General features: G+C 36.0%; 1 protein-coding gene across 2 annotated transcripts in view; it reads left to right on the top strand.

Annotated features, from left to right (window-relative positions):
- FMN2 (formin 2) overlaps positions 1-22524 on the top strand; it is a 164502-nt gene that overhangs the window by 124311 nt on the left and 17667 nt on the right. For both annotated transcript variants that reach the window (XM_069800660.1, XM_069800661.1), the window contains 2 exons: positions 5388-5439; positions 21551-21700. In XM_069800660.1, coding sequence (XP_069656761.1) covers positions 5388-5439; positions 21551-21700 — 202 coding nt within the window. The remainder of the gene's footprint in view (positions 1-5387; positions 5440-21550; positions 21701-22524) is intronic.

Here is a 22524-nt window from a genome sequence, read left to right as displayed (position 1 = left end):
AAATTGCAACAACTGATAACAAACAACAGTCTTTATATGCAATATCTGTCCATACAGAAAATAGTCTGTATATACAGAAAATAGACATATTCTTGTAAATAACTTTTTTAAAAAACAGATTTAATGCAGAAGGTATAATGGTTAAATTTGAAGGAGACTAATATAGAAAGTTTATTGGACTGAAAATGAAAAGATACTTGGCAATGTTCTTAGTTCACGGAGTGGCTTGATTCCTGCAGAGATTTTAGCATAATATTTCTGAAATGTCACTTGTCATTGAGGTCAGAGGGGAGAATTTGTGGTCCAAAAATGGCTTTCATGTCCTTATCTTTAAGTTCCTCTTCATTTAATTTAATATTCTAGGCTTCTTAAAGAAAAAAAACCACCAAAACTCTTGCAGAAGAGTGAACTAGTGAATTATACTGTTATGTTAACAACCATTTTTTTCTAGAATGCCTGTGTATACTTCTCACATTCAATTTTGTGAGATGCTTCAGGTTTTCATAAATGCATAGGTCACTTTAGTATGGCTATTCATATATGTGCCTTTGCAGAAGTTTATATGTAAGCTTTGCAGGACGCTAATCTAAATGAATTGGAAGAGCAAACACACGGAACAATGGCATGTATCATTCTGGAATGTGGGTATATGCTGATAACGACAGAGCTTTTGTGAATTGAGTTAATTAGACTTTGTGAGGCCTTGTTGGAAAGCTTGTTTTGAATTGCATGAAATCAAGTTTTATGCCCCAATTATAAAACATGAAGCAGTAAATTTAAACAAATACAAAAAGTGATAAGATAGAACATCTGATGTGAGTAAATTTTGAAGAAATACATATTCCCTGTAGTTAAAAGAATCGATTGAAGAGTCTTGGATATAGTACAGTCCTCATGCTTGGTAAGGAATGACGTAGGGAGGAAGGAATGTACTTGAATTTTGACCAAATATATAACGTATTTAAGAAGTATAGACCTTGCTCTAAAGAGAGACCATCTTTAAATAATCTGAAAGTATCTTAATGGAAAAAGCAGGCAAATAGTGGAACATCATCCAACAAGAAGGCATTAAAGGTGCTTTCAAAAGAAAAACTGAAAAGAAAACTAATTCAGTATATGTTGTAAATAGTACATAAGGCAGCTTTGGTCCATGAGAGGTCACTTTCACTCTAAAATGTTCTTTTTTTGATATGGCAATGTTTTTCAATATGACCTGAAGTTATTTTTCAACTATATCCTTTTAAGTACATTTTACAAAATATGTATGCCTTCAGGATTATGAAAGCTGCATGTAAAGCTCTACAATATGTTGAATGTATGCAGGCAGAGATATAAAACTAAGTTTTACCTCTGCTTACTGATGCATTACATGAAATTTAGGGGGTAGTTTTTCCTGGTATGATATAGTCTTTAATAGATTTGGAACAGTGTATTTGGAGGTGGTTTAGTAAGTTAGTGTCAATGATCAAGAAATCTACTCTTAGCAGGGGGTTGGAGAAAAGATAGTGAGTCAGTAAAATACAGAATATTTTCATTTGGGAAAGATAACTGACCCAAGAGAGGGAACTCCTACATCTGTCAGAAAAGCCTGCAAGCAGTTGCTGCTATGGCCAGCTGACAGATTCTGAATATATATGAAAGCAGGTACGGCTACTGGATGACTACAAGATTTCTTTTAATGTTTTAATGTTTTTCAAAGTCAGTAAGACTTTCTGAAGTAATCTTGTTTCTTGAGGATAGAGATAGAGAGAAATTTTAGTGGCAGAACAGAGCACTCGGATGTTCTTAGCTGTCATGGTATCCCTGGAAATGACCAATTTTCCTGTATCGGCCATTACTGTGGTAGGATCACTGTGGAGTGGGTAGGGATTTTCTCCTTTTTACTCCACCTGTTGGAGGAGTTCTCTCTTGTAAAAGGAAATACACTTTTCTCCCAAGACTGTTCACCCAAGGTGGACACCTTGCAGCTGGTACTTAGCACTTAATCAATATAGGCTGCCAAGAAGGAAGAATGCCAAACTTGTGCCTTTCAGGCACTCTCTTTACAGTTATGATGAACTGCTTTGGAGGAAGAAGTGACAGTGAAGATGCATTATATTGAATGAAATGGTAGAGTCTAATGCACTCTGGGACACTTTGACTGAATCTGTTGTAACTGATTTTTTTTTCTTCCCCTACTCAAACAGGAAAAATGACTTGATAGCAGTTTGTCAATGGGGTGATTAGTACAGAGCAAAATATCAATAACCACTAATATCAGGTGATCATATCAGTGGCCAGTTCCAGAAGTTATAGGAATCTCCAGCTGCTTCAACATCTGATAGTTATTCTATTATATCCAGGTGATAGTAAGACTTCTGTGTTTTTGATAACAGGAGGCTTTCTTCCCTTGCTGGTTAAATCTCAGTACATGTCTTTGACTAGCCATTGTCCACAGCTTTCAGATGTTTACTGTATGCTAGTGCAAAAGCAGTCATCTGAATATTTTCTTTGGACAGGGACAGATCTCTGAGTGTACATACTGTATTTTCTTCTCTTTCACTGGTGCCACCTGTCGTCTTGTGGAAGCAGAATTGTTTTCATGCTGTTCTTTAACTTTTTATGTCTAGAAAAAGGAGAAAGTAAATGGATTGCAAGTCAGATTTACACTTGAATAATAACACTTTGATAACATGCAAAAGGTTTAGAAGTGTCATCACATATTTGGAACAGACTACAAGGGAATTCTCTTTTAGAGAAAATTATTTCCTTGCAAGATTCTGTTTAATGCCAAGAGGCGATCTGATGCAGGATGAAATCTCTCTCTGTGGGTATAGTAGCTGCTCTATGCATATGTACTTACCACTTCTTAAAAAAAAAATGTTATTACATGCATCCGCATCGTTCAGGGATTCTCAAGATTCTTTTCATTGTGTTATACCCATTTGCCATGAAATGATTAAAAGTACAGATGCCTGAAGGTTTTGGTTTTTTTTCCTCTTTCCCTCTGGATCATAGTAACTTTCCTTTTTAATTGAAACAAAACTTGCTTCAGAATGGGGACATTCTGACATGCTTTGATAAACCTAGTATAATATGTTGTACTTGCACTCTTTCAAGAAGTAAATTATGGAGTATTTGCTCCGTTGTTGGTGGGTAAATTATTGTTTGTAAGCATGTGCAGAACAGTTTAAATAAGGAAGAAAAAACCCCAAACTAGACAGCTCAGATGATGTTATATCCCATCAATCCTGGAAATTATAAAAAGAGTTATAATCAATGAATATGATGTGTGTACTAAAAGACTGTCCTAGGCTGGAACATGCTAGCCTCTGTTTCCAAGTATTGCTTAAATGAGGGGAGTCCAAATTACATTTTTCAGTAATAGAATTATTTATTTTAAAAGTTATATCTGCGGATACTTAGTGAAAGTGTTAATGCAGAATTAAATATTGGATCTCCCTTCAACCAGGGAGTTTGTGTGCAGTTTCTTCTCTCTTGCACCATATGGTTTTAGAAGTCATACCTTGACTTTCAGGACTGAAGTATGAAGAGAAAAAAAATCTTAATGAAATTCTGTCAAAGCTGCCAGGTTTCACCTGGTTTCATATCCAAAGCAAGGCAAGGCTTTCAAGAAAAACTCTTAAGTCAGCCCACATTCACTCAACACTGGGCCCAAGTTCACTCGAAAGGGTTGTGAGCCCTCACAAACCTTTTGAAGAATCTGGGCTGAGTTTCAAGTCAGTATTGAAACCTGTAATCAGGCAGGCTTCACGTGCTCTTGAATTTCCTTGAGAACATTTACCCAGCTCTCCCTCAAGTTTTCTGTGGTTTGCTGGGATTTTTTTCACTTTCAGCAAAACAATGATGGAGCTTGAGTCTTCAAGTAATGATTACTAAATCCAATGTTTGCTGCTGCAAACAGCCAGGTAATGCTCACCCTACTCAGCAGACTACATTACTACTAATAAAAAGCATTTGCAGCATCAGACATAGCTCTGATCCTTGTTCTGACTGGGGACAGAATAGGGAAACTCCATTTGTGTATCTTTGCTACAGATTTCACATGTCTATTTTAGTGTTATTGTATGTTTGTAAAGTGCTGTTGATCGAAACATTGTAACTGAAAAATAGTGGTTATCTTTGTACCCTAATAATTCCATTGCCTTTCTCATTTTTGCCAAAATTAAAATTATGATTTCCTTTTTCAAAGGCCGTGTGTCTACAATGTAGAAGAATAATTTTAATTAATTATTATTCTAGATCTATGTAGGGAAAGTGGACTAAAAAATAGCTTAGAGGTTTATTCTTCTTTTTTAGGTTTCTATATGAATTCTGTACTGTTGCCCTTTGTTTTCAGGACAGTTCAGAGCCTCTTCATGTCACAAAACCCACTGACTCTTGGGAATCCTAAAGTTCTCCTTGCAAATTAGCAGGCCAGTAGTCCAGCTGACTGAAAAGGGGAATCAAGTTCCAAACTAAAAAGCTTTTGGCTAAAGTGTGCAGATCTTAAATGGGATTTAAGTTGTGCTACCTGAATGACTCTATAAGTATAAATCTCACCTAAGCATGCATGCGCAGAGCAGTTTGTACTATTGCTTTGCATATTAGTGATGCCTAAGTTAATACGCATGTTCTTGTAGGTTTTGTGTATCAGAATAGCTATCTAAGTGAAAAGGATACAAAACAAAATATGAGAGAACACATGGAAAATAGATAATTTTTTCACCAATGTGTGGCGATGACAGTTTTGTATTTTTAATTTCCTTCACATGATCACCAAATGATAATTTCTTTCATATAAAACCAGTCCTGTTTTCAATATGGGCCTGCTGTGGCTCTAGTACTTCACTAACTGATGTGTGTACAGGGAGACGGTGTGTGCAGGGAGAGGGAAGAGAGCTTTTATTTGTAACTGTCGAGCAACTTCTAGAAAAGCTGTAAGGCTGAATTCTTCCTGCTCTTCACTCAGCTTTTCCTCCTCTTGGTAGACCACTTCCCATGTTTGTTAAGTTTTCAGAATCATTCTTTAAGATCTGTTTTTAAGTCACTTTCCAGACTTGGTTGTTGTTTATATTACTGCAAGTTTGGGTTTTTTAATTTTCAAAACTTGCTTCAAGTTTTTTTTTGTGGTTGTAGTGTTCTGGTTTTTTTATTACTTTTGTTTGTTTGTTTTGTTTGTTGTTTGGGTTTTTTTTAACAGGGATATCAAAATTCATGTAGTTTTGTGTGTTTGGGGTGTGTGTTATTTGGTTTGTTTGTTTGTTTTTCTCTCAGAATTGATGTATATGAGTATATCCTCAGGTGGTTTCTATACGTTTTATACATAACATTTACAACGAAAATTATCCTGAAATAACATCTTTATCTTTCACCTTGTACCTAATTCTTTGATTGTATTTTTACAGCTAAAATAGACCAAGAAAATGAAGAGAAGTCACTGGCAGAAGCACATAAAAGGTAAGAAAGAACAATGCAGTAAAATCTTGCTTTGCTAGAAGCTGCTGTATTGGTAGCCAGCATTATTGTATTTTTGAATAGTGAAAGAAACTCACTCAGAAAACTAAGTGATATTTATTTATTGTCAATTTTAATTTGACAATTAGGAAAAAAAAATTGAAGGACTATAGACACACAGCCTACCTTTAGAGAAATATTGCACATGACTCCTGTCTTTCAGAACATGCATGTACCTTATGTAAAAATAGATTCAGTCTATATCCTTTAGACTGAGAGAAAACTATTCATACTACACCAGAATCACGGTGATTTGACAAACACGTAGCATTCCCCAGGCAACTATTATTTGTAAGGTACCACTTCCTGTGCTTATAAAATGTCTGCTTTAAAATAAAGAATGGAAATCTGTTTTTTAATATACTAATGATATGTATAATTAAATGTGACTTCCTTTGTAGAATTGCTAATAGATCTTCAAATAGGTTTTTGTGGCAAAAAGCAAAATGCCTCATTAAATTTCATTACAAATGTGTGCAGTTGAGAGTTTTCAAAATTGGGAATTTCACTGCATTGCACAACTTGTGGTTTCTTCTGATTTTTTGGCAGTGTTCTCCAAAAGTTCTCCAGAAGCAGTGTTTAAATGGGACAGATTTTTATCTGTCCCAGCAAAAGACCAAAATATGACACACACCATTTATAGTCCAGATTTAGTGAAGCTGACAGTCTGCATTTGTTTTTCTTTCACTAAAAATAGCATCTTCTTTTTGTACTAGCTACCACTGCCACTGAATATATGCTAATGAATACACTCATTATGTATTCCCAGAGCTGGGAAGTCTTTCAATTGGATTCTGGTAAAATATGCCACTGTAAAAGGTTCTAGTTTTTACTATGGTTTGTTAGCCATTCTATGGCCCCGATGCCCACATTTGCTACCTGCTGTAATGCCACAGTGCAGTTGACGTCTTTCCTGGTACAGCACCACATTTTCTCTCTATTCCCTCGGGTCATGTACTAAAGATACGACCTGAAAAGGAAGCCAAGGGGAGAGTGGATCTTCCTCTGCCACAAGAAGCTCCCTTCTTACTTGTAAGGAGATGGTAAGTCCTTGAGTGGTACATCGGTGATGCAGGATCATGATGGAAAAAATGGAACAAAGGGAGCAATGCTTTGGCTTAGTATCGTACCTCTTGCTCAAGTATATGAAAGGCATTCCTGACATTTCTTAGGTTTGTTTAACTGCTGAGTTACATAATTCTTATCCTTAAAAATCTCCTTCACGATAAAACTTTGAGAGAAGAAACTGCTGTTAGGAGAAGAGATTTTTGTGATCTCTGACTTCTCTTTTAAACAAACTGTTTCTCCTGTGGAAAATGGATTAGACTACATTTCCAAAGCTGACACATGTCTAAGGACAAGGGGAATCTGCAGTCTGTTCAGGAATCTTGTGACTTGTCACTGTCTTCACTCTTCCTCCTTACTCTTTTCCCTGACTGCACTGGAACCATCATATCCAAAACTTTCTATTGGTATATCTAGCATCCACAATAAGGGGGAAGAAAGCAAACTGCTCCCTGGATTCTCATTCAGCTTGGTCTGCTCCTTCCGACTTGTCCTAATTCTTTCTTCTCCACCTATGTTGAGTGCAGCAGCTCCTTTTACATAGTAGTTTGTCAAAGAAGAAAATTAATCTTCATTGTTCCTCTTTACTGTGAATATCTAGCAAGGATAACATCACATCAGAATCTTTTGTGGAACACATGAGGAATTATGCTAGGACAACGTTAGGGCAAAGTTATTTTTACTATTATCTAGGCTACATTTCTCTTTCTTTCTTCCTTCTACCTTCCCACTGAAATTCTTTATCAGACTAGTGGCATTTGTTAAAATGCTGAAGACAGCTTCATGTTACAGTTTTAGTATTATGTGTATTTATTTCACTAAGATCTTTAGTTGGGCTTCAAAATAAAATGCTTGGGATCTTTTTTGGTGGGGGGGTGGGTGAAAAAGAAGATGAGAGCTTAAAAAGCTGAATAAAAGATTAGTTACATTTGGCTAATCATAGGTAGAACAGCAGTGCATAGGATGGCTAGACAAGCAAGTAGTGCAAGGAAAAGTGATGGATTAGATGGAGCAAAATTAATGTGATTAATGTGCTTGGATTTTCCTTTTTTGAAGTGGATAACTTCAGCCCTTGTATAAGTTCAGGTCTACCCCATGGTAACATTTCTTTAGCTTTCAGTAAAATCTATAGATTTTCTTTTTTGTTGTTTTGTTAGTTTGGGCACAAAATGTTAAAGCTGGTATCTCCATAAAAAATACGAAAGTCTAAAAGAAAAGCTCTTGCAGCAATAACAACAAAAATGTTTCTAAAATGAATAATGATTTGGGGAAAATGCAGCAATGTGTATTTTAGAAAAGTTCAATTGTGCAATAGATGAGCTGAAATGGAAAGTTAATCTTCCACACAAAATAAAGACAAAGAAAATGGAATGTCGGCTCTAGGGACTCCATACAGCGTATAGCTGTTCATTTGTCACAAGTGAGAAAATGTTTAATCGGTTTTGAAATGATGTATTCTCTCTTTATTTATCGTGTTTAGTGACTTTAAGAGTGTCAGTATGTAAAGTGTTTATCCAAGGAATGGATTTCTGGCACATGGATAAAATGAAAAGTGAAATGTTTAGCTCGCAATAAGCATATGTTCCAAGATCTCTCTGAGTAAGTATCCTGAGATGAGAAGAAAGCACACAGGTCTGTGTTTATCTAGCTTACGCAGGCAGACAAGGAAGGCTCCAGCCTGGTATTAACACTGAAGTGACATGGAATGTCTTCACCAAACCCCAAACAATTACATCATTCCCTTAGCAATATTGATAAAGTGTAATAAAGAAGAACCTGGCACTTTCCAATTAGATCCTCATTGCTAAATACTTGAGAAACTGTGAAATACTTGACAAGTACAGTAAAACCCACTGTTTTGGGGGGAGGGGAAAGAAGTAAAACAGGAGAGGGAGAGGAGGAGGAGAGAAAGAGATGGTTCTTATATTTTAGGAGTCTACAACTTGGCGCCCCCCCCCCCTTTTTTTTTTTTCTTTCCAGATTACATCTTCTGTTCCAAGATGCATAGCTATATGCTCAATTGTCACAGCTGTATATAATATTTAAACAACTTTAAAATTTAGCATCTTTGAAAATTGGGAGATACAGCACACTTTCCACCAAGCACAAATATGTTCTCTGTTTTCTGTATTTTCATTTACTTAGCTTTAAATATCTCTAATCTTTCAAGATGTGATTTTCTTTAAGCAGGGAGAAAAAATTAGAAGCACTATTGTTTCCAGGTATGCTTAATACAATTTTAGAATGAGATAGAGTTTGATCACAGTATCCAGAGCAAGCAGGAACCAAGATTGCATCAAAGTAACTGTGAAAAGTAATATGATAGCTGATGTCTTGTTTACCATGCTAGGATAAAAAGCAATAGCAACAGCAGCAATATAATCTTGCTGGCTTATAATCAGAAATGAGCTAGTTGCTCCTCTTCTTGCACTTCATTCCTGAAGAAGCAACAGCTAGACAACCTGACTAGAATTACCAGAAACAGCATTCAGTGAAGCTGAAGGTCCTAATTCTCTGCCTCGCTACCTCTATTCAGCTGAATAGCTATGAAGGAATAGCATGTAGCTTTATTACTTTCTTATAATACCTTACCCAGTATTGAGTTCTGATCTCCTTGGAAGGCTGCCAGATTAGGGTCTTTTTTTAGAAGAAAATAAATCCAAACTGTAACACTGATCTCTCTTCCACTGTAATAGTGAAGATGATCTTTTTCTTTTTCTTCCCCTCTACCTGCAATGATTCGTCTCTTCTTGGAATAACACCTCAGGAATCATTCACAAATTGAACTGGAGATGTTTGGTTTAGACCTGAAACACAGTCAGATGATCTTCAATTCTTCCTGCTATCTCTGTCAAACAATGAAGCATGGGTTTCTAAATTCAGTGCAGTAGCACTGAAAATTCCTCAGTTAGTTTATTCATACTGCCGTCATCTAAGAGGCAATGTATGCTGAGAATCTCTTAAGAACACTACAGGTCCTTTTATTTCTAATATTTCAGATAGTATAACCCTGCTTGAAGTGCTGACATAGGTCACTAAGACGACAGTCCCATATAATGGTGGCTTGATTTGGGGTGAAACTGTTTTTCCTGCTGTGATGCCTGATGAGGGCTGGATAGATAGAAATGCCGCTCACTATCGTGGCTTTGTGTACATCACTGATTTTAACAAACTGAGAATTTAATCTGTTCTTTAGTAAATCTCAATGCATTATGAGAATATATATTTGTTTTATAAAAAGTCAAACAGAGGACTTTCTGCCTTCTGACATAAGTATCAACTGGGGAATTTAGGATGTGTGTGGCTGGATATGGAACACTCATCTTGCCATGTCAGGATATTTTTATTTGGCTTATTTTATAATTTGCTCCCATTACTTGCACATTCCAGTGATTTTTTTATTTTTTATTTTTTTTTTTTTTTTTAGTCTTTTAAGTGCTTCCTGAGTGCAGCCTCCCAGGCACCTCTTCTGTTTTCAGGACTTTTAATAATCCCTTTAACAATGTGTTGTTGCTTTCTTTGCTGTAGCAACAAATGACATTAATTTTGAAAAGAAATGTTTACCTTTAAATTCCCTGCAAAAAAAAGTACTCCTGACACAACAGTCTTCACAGACTTCCATTGGCTTCACTGAACATGAGACTTGGGAAGGAACAAAGCTTTACACCTGCTTATGAGCTGACAAGTTGATGACACTTAGAGAAATAGCAGACAGTATGGTACAATGGCACTGCTGAAAAGCAGCACCTAAAAATGTAGCACCTAAGTCTGGTAATCCTTTAAAACAGTATATGTTCCTCCTGCCTCCCTACCCTTCACACAATGGTTTGGATTGTTTCCAAATGTGAACTGTAAAGTTAAAGTGAAAATTGAGTTAATGATTGATATAAAGTGGTGAAAAGCTCAGAATGGAGAGAGGTATGTAGTTTAAAAAAAACTCAGCACAACACTTTTAACTGAAAGGCAAGAATATGCTGTTGGACTCCATCTTTCACTACTCTTTGGCCATTCGTCCTTTGTTGGTTCCTTTACTGTTAGGTCTCTTGTCTTGCTGTGTGGCTCCCAGCATGCAGACTTGAATTGCTCATGGTAATACATTTCAGACTGTAGGTATACATTAGTTGCATCAGCAAAAAGTAAATACTTGGTGAGCAAAGGAAATGTGTATAGAAGAAGCTTACAGACTGTTAAACAGATTGGATCATTCTAGTTTAGTATCCCGTCTCTGACAAAATATCAGGGCCTGTAAATATGCAGTAATGAAAACTTAGCCAGCAGCTTAGTTGTGATGTCAGAAAGTCTCTTCTGAAACATGGATAATTGATCTTTCCCTGAAAGATGAAGCTTTTGTCCTTTTCTGAAAATATTTGCCAAATGACTGCAAGTCCTTAAGCATTTGCATGACTGATTTTTGTCTATAAGAGGCTGATCTTTCCTTTTAAAGATGTTGGGCTGCTTGCTTAAAAAAAAAAAAAAAATCATTGGTTTTAAATTAGTTTGCATTTAATGGCATTCAGTGCTAGTATGAACAAATGGTAATACAACTTTAAACAGACTGGGGTACAATTCAGAGATCTAATAATCTGCAATGTAAACTCATCTTTATGCAATTTATTCTACAGTTTATGTAGAGGGCCTATTCTTAGATCTTACAGTAAAAGAATAAAGGATATTAGTTTAAGGTGCAAATACAGTTACACAGGTAAGTAGCCTTGACAACAATACAGTTAAGTAACACCCTGATAACAATATAGTTAAAATAACTGAAGTCTGATCATACCCAAAACCAATGCTATAGCATTAAATTCAAGATATAAAAAACCTAAAAGAAGAATCATGTAGCTAATAAAACTAATGAAAAAAATAGATAAATTAAAATATTTAAATGTGGCACATTGTTTTGACCTCCAGTTTATGTCCAGCAGGTGGTTTCACTGACCTCAAAAATTCAAGATATTCCTCTTGAGATGTTGTAGCTGAAGTAAAATGCTTGTGTGCATGTGTGTGATTAGCTTCAGTGACTCTCCATTGTGCATCAGCTTCTGATTATGTTCAGTAGGTTTTTTCTTCCATCATATTGTCTACCTGAGCTGTTTAGATTGTTTCCTAAGAACTTCACAGTATAGTGTTCGCATTTGCAATGACTGTGACTTAAATGTGGAAAACACTTCTGCTTTTTTTTATGTTGACTTGCCACTACAGTTGTTGCTTTCTTCCTTGCTGTATTTTAAGTTTTACTTTAAAGATTATTCTATTATATTGCTGTTGTCATGTATATGCAAATAGAAAAGCAGAACGTCAGGGATGTGGTTTAATTAGGTCACAATTGCGTTAACTCATCTGGGAACTATCCAGTAATAACTCATACAATATAGGTCATTCCTTCTGTAATAATTTCCAGCTGATGGAAGGCTGCCATCAGCCCCTCCACAGTATAGGGCTTGCCTCAGCCTATTGCTGAAACCCCACTGTGCTTCTCATATATGGAGATTAAGTGACTAGGAAAAAAAGTGTTGCCTCTTTACTCTTCTTCGGTTTGTTCCTTGGCCTTGTTGCCTTGTTTCTTGTCTTCCTTAACAAGCTAGATTCAGAAACAGCTTTAGTGAGCCAGATGCCTTCTGCACTGTGTCTTAAATGAATACTTCTCATGGAATAACTTGCACTCCCTTCTTTTTTCAACCGCTGCCTGAAAGATGGTTCTACCTTAATCAGACTGTTGAGGAGATAAGAGTTCCTTCTCCACCCCAAAGGAAACAACTAGGGCAATGGTCACCCCAGACCAGAAACACCATGAAGCCTTCACATAATCCTTGGAAGGGATGGGAACAGCTCCTCCAGACATGAAAGAATGTTCTTGGGCCAAAGGACTATGGTTTGTTTAGCTTTGCTTAGATGTATGAATATTGGTGATTCGCATATCCAGAGTGATATGGTTACATATTACAGTCTTCCCATCAATTCCAATGGCTGCCACCTTGTCATTTAAACTTGATCCTTATAGAAAATGCTACACATTTTTCTCTACTCACCTAAACAAAGATACTGTCGCTACTATGAAGAGAATGTATTGGGATAAGTCAAGAGTTCAGTCATATATGCCTAACGTTTGAAAAATGCACATAAAGACTTTTTCAATCTGACACTTCAACCCAAATTTTGAAGTCTTTCAATTTGCTTTCATGTGATTTTGTTGTAATTGACTCTAAGAATATGAAAGCCCCTGTGAATATTCCTGTCTTCTCCAAAGGCTGGATTTCTTCCATTCATAGTTGTGCTGGCTTTTGATGATATTGGGGAATCCTGTGTTCATGCTTGTTAAGGAGAGAGCTCTTGTACATTGAATTAAGAACACCCTTCAGAGCAACCTTGAAAGGTTAAGATTAAACTGCATCACAGAACATTTAAAATGCTAGGAGGTTCTATAATACCCAAGTATTTCAGAGCATTTTTATTGTATAATTTTCAAAGAATAGAAACTGTAACCTAAGTTTGATTTGAGCACCAAAATAGAAGAGCATATTACAATACTCCCAATCAGACCTGTAGATTCATTTCACGTGTTATTTTTAGAGTGTGTTTTTGTAGATGCACATGTATAAAATTTAATCTATGCTGGATTATATTCTTAGAGTGTGGGTTAATGTTTATATGTACATGAAATCTGGTAAAGCATCTGTGTGGTTTCTGTATAGATATCAAAATAATCAGCTCTAGGTTTAAGGCAAATTACTTCTTAATTTGTTAGATAACTCTGACCTTGAGCCTGCATGAATTTCAGTTATAAAAGTGAGCCATACCATGGGAGCAGGCAGATTGCAAGGCTGAGGTTGACATCAATAAATTGAAAAAACATAATAAAACTTTTAACACAATAGCATTAAATAGTACAATTAATAGTAGTATTAATAGTAATATAGTACTGTTAATAGTACACAATGGTTACACTACCTTCATATGTAATTATAACCTCTTTAAGTAATGGTGATTGCTCAGAAGACCTCCACTGCACTAGACAGTGAAGATGAGGTGTGTTAATAGAAACATCTGGAGACAAGTTGGGATTTAACATGAGGCATTTAGCTGTTTCTTACAGCACTGGGGCTAGCAGCTTGTGTCAGATCACCATTGAAATTCATTCTACCACTGTATTCTGTGTCTACTGGCACCTTATTATTTCTTCAAGTTCAACTGGCCAAGGCTTATTTAATATGTTTGAAGCTCATATGTTAGTCTTTTTAAGAGAAAAAAATAGTTTTCTTTTGGATATGTTACTGGGCCTGACTTTCCCATGCACACAATTACATTACGTTGTTTTACACATGCTCATATTGTATATGCCCAGTTTAGCACAGAGCTATCCATGTGTCTACATAACAGCTTAGCTGGCCTGCATGGGCATGATATCCACACTAACATAAAATTAAAAGCATTAAACTATGAGAAAGAGAACCTACATGTTCACGCAAAGTCTGCAGATTACGGTGGATTGCAGCTAACACCAATGCATCCAGTGAACTGCAAATACCTCAAGCCGAGGTTTTGAGAGAAAGTTTGAACCTGTTTAAAATTGTCATTTTACAATGACAGGAGAAAGCACATGCAAATTAAAAATGCATTAGAAGAGTCATGCTAAAATATGTTTGCTTTTTTCTCTGAGTGGCCTGTTAGAATACAATTGTCAGAGACAAAAAAGGAGCCAAGGTTAGCTCTGTTTCCAATGTATTATCTCAATTCATATTTTAATCTGAATAATATTCTTGAACAGAGACATAACCTTTAAATATGCATAACAGAATTTGGGTTCACATAAACCCCAATTACTGGGTGAGCTGTGGCTGACGAATACTTTGTACATGACATAGTGAAGGTAGCAAAAATACCTCTAACCTACATTTCCTGACCTTTGAGGCTGGAGGCTGACTCAGTCTGTGCAGAATGGCTTTTTAAACACTGTATTTTTTTGTCATCAGAAAAGTTCTGTCTGCCAAGATAGGTCCATCCTGCTTGTGACATAATTTTGTGCCTAATCCTATGCCACATCGGATTAAAAATGGCATTGTTACATCAGCAGAACATTTGCTTTCATCAGGGAAATGCAAAAAAAACCCCAAACCAAACCAAAACCAAGCATATAGAGGGACCAGGTTGTAGCCTAGTGTTTTAGAGAAGAATGAGAATAAAAATAGGAAGAAAAAAAAACAGAGAAGGAAAATCTTGAAGAATACTTTTAAGATGTAGTGATAACTGTGATCTCTGATAACCTAATGTTTCCAGAAGATACAAGCAACAAGAAGTGATTTGGCAAATTTATTCATCATGCCCAACTGATACATCTTAATCTGGACCTGATAATTTCTAAAATAAACAGATTGTGAAGATCTCAGTGCTCAAATTCACCTTCCAACAAAACTATAACTTAAATTAGTTATGGCCATATTATTTTGCTACTTTGCTACCCCTTTTATGAGGGACTTTGTTCCTGAAAGACAGGACTAAAGAAATACCCACCCATTGAATGATGTAAATAAGAGAGCCTGGAATAACAGTTTGAACTGAGGTTGAAATGGCAATCTGATATGTGAATGTTGTTTTCATTGCTAACTCCATGAGTTCGTCAGTCCTCTAAAAATTGTAGTTTTCCTAAAATATTTGTTTCAAGTGCAAGGTTATATTCATAACACCCATTGAATTTAACATTCTGTCACAGCTCTGCTTCAGTTACTGGGTCTGCTGCCTTCAGTGTATGGCATGAAGTATAAATAAGTTGTGCATTTGTGTTATTAATCAATGTGCACAACTGATAATATTGATCATTGTTGATTAATATTAAAGTTGTAAATAATTTCCTGGGGCAGGGGTCAAAATTCTCATGAACGAGGCAGACTGGCCTGTTGAAACATAATTTCCTGTTCTTAACATTGGATGCTTTTTGCTGGGCTTTTGCTGTGGGAAAAAATGGTACCTCAAAGGTAGAGGGATGTTTTTTGTTGTTGTTGAAGCTGTTAATTTTCATCTAGTTGGAGCAATAAAACACTTTTCTCTTTAATATGAATTTGTAGGAGGCAAGGGAATAAAGATGAGGGAGATGACTTAGGATTCAAAACATTGCAAATGTTTGGCAGGTTTTTTTTAGAGGAAAGGAAAAATCTCTTGAGACCTTTGTTTTCTAAGGAACAATATTACAAAATCCATAGTTACACAATATAAATTGGCAAATGAAAGAAGAGATTAATGATTCTGGCAGCTGATTTAAGCTGGCATATTATCTCAACTTTCTTTTAATATAAGAAAGAAACTTTTATTCCTTTAAAAAAAAAAAAAAAGGACCCCAAGAAATTTCTTGCCAACATTTAAGTACTAGATATTTTGAATGAACCTATGTTTATTTTTATATTTTCTCACTTCTACTTATGCAGGACAAGGGACAGCACTGAGGAGAGGCAATGATAATTTAAAAAAAAAAAAAAAGGTGAAGAAAGTGATGTAAAGTTATAGTGCAGAGAGGACCCTCAACAAAATATGTCAATGGAAAATAAGAGGCTTCTTAGGATGCTGTGCATATTAAGCTTCCTCACAGCCTTGTGCTATCTTGATAACCAGGATGCTGGTTCTGTTTCATTTTATATAATTCTGTGTGACTTTGCTGAACTGCTTGGTATTCTGTCTTAAGACTAACTCTTGCTAATGCTTTCAGATGTTGAAAACACAAAGAAAATATGTACAAAGCCTTTTCCTCTTTATAAAACAAAACAAGAATAAATATGAGAATTCATGTGATTAGCCTTTCCAGGAAGCGAGTACTGTTACCTATATACTGCACTCATCTTCCCTATGTAATCATAAATTCAGGGTCAACACTTTGAACAGGCTTATATGCCTGCCAACTCAGTTTAGCTTTAAATATAACTTATGTCAGATTTAAAGTAGTAATAGGCACATGTAGTCTTTTCCCCCCTTTTTATCTTCTTTCTTTTGGTAGACTATGCTTAGTTCTAAATTTTACTTGTGACTTTAATCAAACTACAATGTACCTTAGCAGCTCCTGCCTGACTCAGAACTGCTTCTGAAACACAACTGCTTCACAAAACTAACACAGTACCACAACTAAGACTACCTGCTCTTAATCTCAAATGTACATAAATGATACTTAACCATTTATAAAGCCAAACCCAAGTAGTCAAGAATGTCCAGGTTTGAACTTCAACCAAATATGTAATCTGTCAAACAGTACAGAATCTCTCTTGCAGAATTGTAGAAATGTTTTTTTTTCTACATTTAAATCCACATTTAAACAAATCTTTACTCTTGCAGGTGATTTAGTCTGCTGTGTGGGGAAACCAGATGTGTGTGTGTTTGTGCGTGTGTTCACCATTTCTTAGAAAGGTCAGCCAGGGCATTTCTGTACCTGTGGTTACTTTGCTATTTATTTGGCCATGGAAGCCTGATCAAATGATGCTGAGATGAAACTCCTGCTGTCCATTGCTTAGTATTGTTGATTTGTCTCCTTATTGCTTTTTTTCCTTCTTCTTTTTTTTTTTTTTTTAGCAAAAGAAGTGTTTTTGCAGTTGCCAGCTTCTCTCTCTCCTCTCCCTTTCCTTCTGCTTGACCTACTGCATACATTCACATACGTACATGCATGCATACAAACATATGTTGTACATGTAAACTGGCCAATGCATTGCACACAGCAGACTTGAATCTGAATCATTGTCTGCAACTGCTTGCTAACTGGCTTCAGGATGGAATGGAAAAAAACTGAAAAATCCATAGCTGCTCTTAAAATATTCCTAATGGATTAGATCTATTAGCTAGAAATGCTGTCAATGAGCCATTTGCAATGTGAATGGCTTCTTTTCTTTCTCATATGATTAAATTTGGTTTGGCTGTTAGTGCATCCATTCCTTCCTTCCCTCCAAATAGAAAAATCATTTACATAGTCTCATAGTTGTACACAAGGGAGCAGACAGAAAGGTCCAGTGATTCATTCATCAAATTTCCACATTTGAGTAAGCAGTGAGTTCAGTCATCTCAGACTGCAGTGATTTTTTCTGAATTACACAAACACTTGAACCAAGGAAATTAGAAAATGAGAAAAGGAGAAAAGGAACTAACCATCTTTCTTGATCTTATTTCCTTCCTTAATTATCAGGGATGAGCAACTCTTCCATTGTTTTGAGAGAGTTACTGTTATTTAATTCTCCTTCAGGGCCAGCAAGAGGGATATGAAATGCAGTCTGAAATCTGTTTAAAGAATTCTGGCTTTTGCCATGTCAGGATAAGACAGCAGTGTGAACGTCACTGCCTTATTCTTAATCATGCTTGAAAAGTCAGGCTGTTTGAAGCAAAGCCAGTGACCTCCTTTACCTCTTTTAATCCCTGAAAATAACTCGTATGCCCTTCCTTCCATCTTCCATGACTGCTATCTCTTCTCTAATGCACATTCTTTCCTTTTAAGACATTCACTAAGAGTACGGAAAAGAAAGAACCTTTTCACTTGAGAAATGGACGCTAAACAAGCTTTGCAATACCTGTTTGGTAATAAATGTTTCATTTTGCAGATAGGTGAAATGAAATCCAGAGAGGTCAGATGAGTTTCCCGAGGTTTTATGATGCAGAAATTAATTTGGGTATAGGAACAAAAGCTTTCTGAACTTTAGTCCCTTATTTGATTCAAAATGTCTGTGTGCCTGCACATATAGTCAGGAACAGTATCAATGGTATTTGCAGATGTTTTGTTTCAAAATCTGCTGAAGGATCAACAGGAAAATTTGAATGGGCTGCCCCACCAAAAAGCACTAGAGAAAAGGTATTTGCTGCCTGGCTGAAGTCTGAAAGGATGCTATCTAGTCTTGAGGTTATGGCGATGTCATCCAAATTTCTCTTTGTATTTAAAATGCATGTCCCCTCCTGAAATCAGCTTTGAGATATGCCTAGTTTGACATATGTAAACATTTCCAAATCAGATATTTAAAGAGCGTGGTAATATAGAGGATTTATTGCTGTGCATGTTTTATTATTTGATGGATTTGGATTCACTTTATTTGCTTTGTCTTTCATGTGTGAATTCTGCCACTTTGTCTTGTACTACAAAAATGACAGCATCAAATGTATAGCAGGCAGGTTTCCATATGTCTTCTGTATGTCCTCTAAGAGACTAAACTGCTAAATAAGGGTAGACCTCTCTGCCTGGAAAATATATAGTAACTGTCTTGACTGTTTGATGTAGAAAAAATATTTGATTCATGGAGACTTGTGCCCCGAAATCTTACTGTGATGCAGCTGATACATGTTGTTATGGGGCATTAGAAAGGTGTGATGTATTAACAATGACAACCTGCTACGCTGCTGCTGTTTCACATTTCACAAACAGCTTATTTCCTTTACCTCCCAAAGTAACTGCTAGGGAGGCAAGCGACCTGGCTGAGCATTTCTCTTCTCTCTATAAACCAAGAAATTAAGTTATAGCTGTTAGACACATCTGTATGCATGTGTAAGGTTGTAATGGTTATACAAATGGTCCTCAGGGAGATTTTCAGTCACCGGAGAAAAAAACATTGGGTATTTCCTTCTTCTCCCAGAGGACAGTTGGAATAATTGAAGAGTGATGGAAGCCTTTGTGTTTCCAATAAATGTTAGTGTTGTTTATCATTTTTTTTGGAGCATTCTCCTGTACAGTCTGAATTTAATTTTTTCTTGGCTTCCTGTTTCCTGAGATGTTTTCCTGTGAGGGAATTCTAGCTCGTTACCTCAAATTTAAAAGCATTGCTTAGGGTGGCCATGCACTGTCAAATTCTTTTCACATTATTGTCATTTGCAGAATGGTTTGAAGACACGTTTCTCAGAACAAGGCTTCTTATTTGAACTTCTGATCTTTCTATGTTCTGTAAATCATTAATGGCCTTCGTTCAAAGAGCTTCCTTAAAAATAAGCCATTGACTCAGCTGATGCCTCCAGATTTCTCTCTTGTCCTGTATTCCTCATGTTCTTTCAAAAATGTAGCCAGTTCATTCTGAAAAATCAAATAAGCCTTTTATATGACTTCCTCACAGCTCTAGAACTGTAAGTCTGGGGGAAGGGGCTGGGAGGAAAACCAAAAGACCTCCCTCATATGTTTGCAGTCTTGCAAAAAGTTGAAAATATGTGAAAGTAGGCAAAAAAAATTAAAATATAGTGCACCTGACTGACGAATGTCAGAGATATTCTTTTTGAGGGATTCTGTGGGACCACATGATAGATGATAAATATTTTCCCCAGTATGAAACTGTGGGAAAAATGTAAATAGGTAAGTAAAATGGAATATTTTAGTTTAATCAGTAGTATCACTTATCTATAAATCATTTGAAAAAAACACAACAAAACCCAGCCACAGAAAAGACATTCTATTTATTAACCAAGCGCTGACTTACAGAACAGAGTGCCATGGTAGGCTGAGAGAGCTGAAGAAATGGTACACTCCGGTAAGGTGGCATTTGAGTACCAATGCAATGGCTTAAGAAGTGAGGGTATCTTTGTCTTTTATATTTTTCTGTGCTGCATCTTTGTCACTCAACAGCTTCATTTTGCTTCAGCAGATGGAAAAATTAATTACAAATTAAGAGGAAAAGTGTGTAGAATTTGATTGGTAAACTGATGTTAAACTTTTAAGCTCTAGGCTTTTTTATTCAGAAATAGGATAATTTATGTAGACAGACATTTTTCATGTTGGGCAGAACAACTGGAGTATTGAGGTTTGAGAACTAGGACAAACGGTTTCACAGAGACTGTGAGATTGACCTTTCAGAATGGTTGAATCTTTGTATACTATTGTCACCATTAAAAACTTTAAATTATAACAACTATCAGAGCACTTTATTTCCAATTACAGTAGTCCATGAATGAAGATGCAACTTCTGTGACTAAAACGACATTTCCATCCATTTAACTGGAATTGCATTTTTCCTCGTAATTAAAGTGATTAAAACTGTAATGTGTGTTTCATAGAAAATTATCATAGGACTTGATGAGTAGTAACAGATCAGTGAGCAAAGCATCTACAATTATATTTCAAGAGACAGCTTTCCATAGAATCCTTCAGAAAATAACCAGTTCTCCAGAAGCTTCCCTGTTGAGCTTCAGATGAGACAGAAGTTCTTAAAAGCCCCAGTATTTACAAAACACTAAGTCAAAAAATAAAATGGAATAATAATCAAGAAATTAGTTTTTGAAATAATTCTTCTGTAGCTTCCTATAACATTCCTACATATTTTAAAATTTGAAATAAAATAGAAGCAGTTCAAACTCAGAAATGTGTTAAATTTAATTGCAGCCACAGTCCTCACTCACTATTGGAAATATGACCTTTGCATTTCAACAGCAGTTCTTACTTGAGGTATAGCTTTTGTGTTTAATATGCAACTTTACTTTTGCTGAGCTCGGAAGGTGTTGTCGGATCATTCTGGTAGAGACATGATGGGCACCTCTTTTCTAGCACAGTTGCTCCTGGCCCAGTTTTCTGTTGCATCATTTCTTGTTTAGTACACAGCAGGTTTGAGTTTTAACATTTCTGTGTAAGCTTCAACCTAAGCTATCTACCCTATTGTGTCATAGTATAGATCTAACAGAACTTGAAGAACTTTGTTTACAGTCTTTTATAGGCTTTGACTCTGTGTTGTGAAAACAGCTTTAAACACAACAGAAAAGCAGTATATGGGCAGGTGTGGATGTCTGGATTTGCAGGGCTGTGTACACTGCGTTCATTTTAGCTTTTGAAGTAGAAAATTCTTTGGTCAAAAACAGAACCTATGATAAGTGCCAGATCCCAACTTTGCTGAAGAATCATATTGTCTATCTATCTGTATATGAAGAGCTCAGAACTGTTATGTTTTTATAGTTTTTTATTTTAGATCTGCTACAAAGAATAATTAAATACTGTGCCAGTGCTAAGTAAGAAAAAAAAAATAATTGCATTAGTGGGTACTGAAACATTTGCCGTTTTTGCTTTCTTTGACAGCTTTTTGGAAACTGCAGCCTATTTCTGTATGAAACCAAAAATGGGAGAGAAAGAGGTGTCCCCACATTCTTTCTTCAGTATTTGGCATGAATTCAGTTCTGACTTCAAAGACTTCTGGAAGAAGGAAAACAAACTTATTCTTCAAGAAAGGTACATTTGTTTGTTCAAAGGCTTTTCTCAGAGAATGTTATTGGGAGCAATCGCACAGAAATCAGTCAGCCTCACTTCATTAGCACACAACCTATTGAATGCCTTTTGGAGTTTTCTCAGTCTTTTTTTTTTTTTTATTTAACAGATTCCCCACCACTACCCCAGCCCCATCATTGTAATTTTTGAATGGGACGTTAATATCAATTTGTGCTAAATTTTTCATGTCCATTACCTGAACAACATTTTTGGCAGAGCATGTAACTACTATGCCATTATGAATCCAAGGAATGGGAGACTTGTTTCAGGTCTGAAAGTTGATTAAAAATTTTCCATTAGCATATTTAGTGAAAACAAGTCAAGGCATCAAGACAAGACATATTGTAAATATTTGTCCAGTGAAGTTGGGAAAAAGGAAGTAGGAAGACAGAAGGAAAAAGTCAATTGACCCTGCGTTAAGAAAAGACTCAGACTGAACCATATTGCAAATCACAGCCCATGGACATAAGCACGTGTGTTATATATGGCATAAAGAAGTGAGACAGTAGTTTTGAAAAATTAGCCATACTCTGGTCCATGTATTAGAAGAGCTATGAAGTTTGCTTTCATCTGCATGCAGATATTGCATTGTGGTCATGCTTTGTTCATAAAAATTATGCCAAGAATTAATCAGTTGTTTAAAAAGTAATAAATGCCATATAAGGACAAATTAAACTAATACAAACATGAAAACTGTAAATACTGTTATATAGTTCTACTGTTATCAACTTGAGTGACCTCAGTATACAGATAATGAAGCTACTTCTGAGCCTTAACATTAACAGGAT

This window comes from Haliaeetus albicilla, chromosome 13 (assembly GCF_947461875.1).
Source record: "Haliaeetus albicilla chromosome 13, bHalAlb1.1, whole genome shotgun sequence".
NCBI classification, from domain to species: Eukaryota; Metazoa; Chordata; class Aves; order Accipitriformes; family Accipitridae; genus Haliaeetus; species Haliaeetus albicilla.
This window is presented reverse-complemented; position numbering and strand designations above follow the sequence as displayed.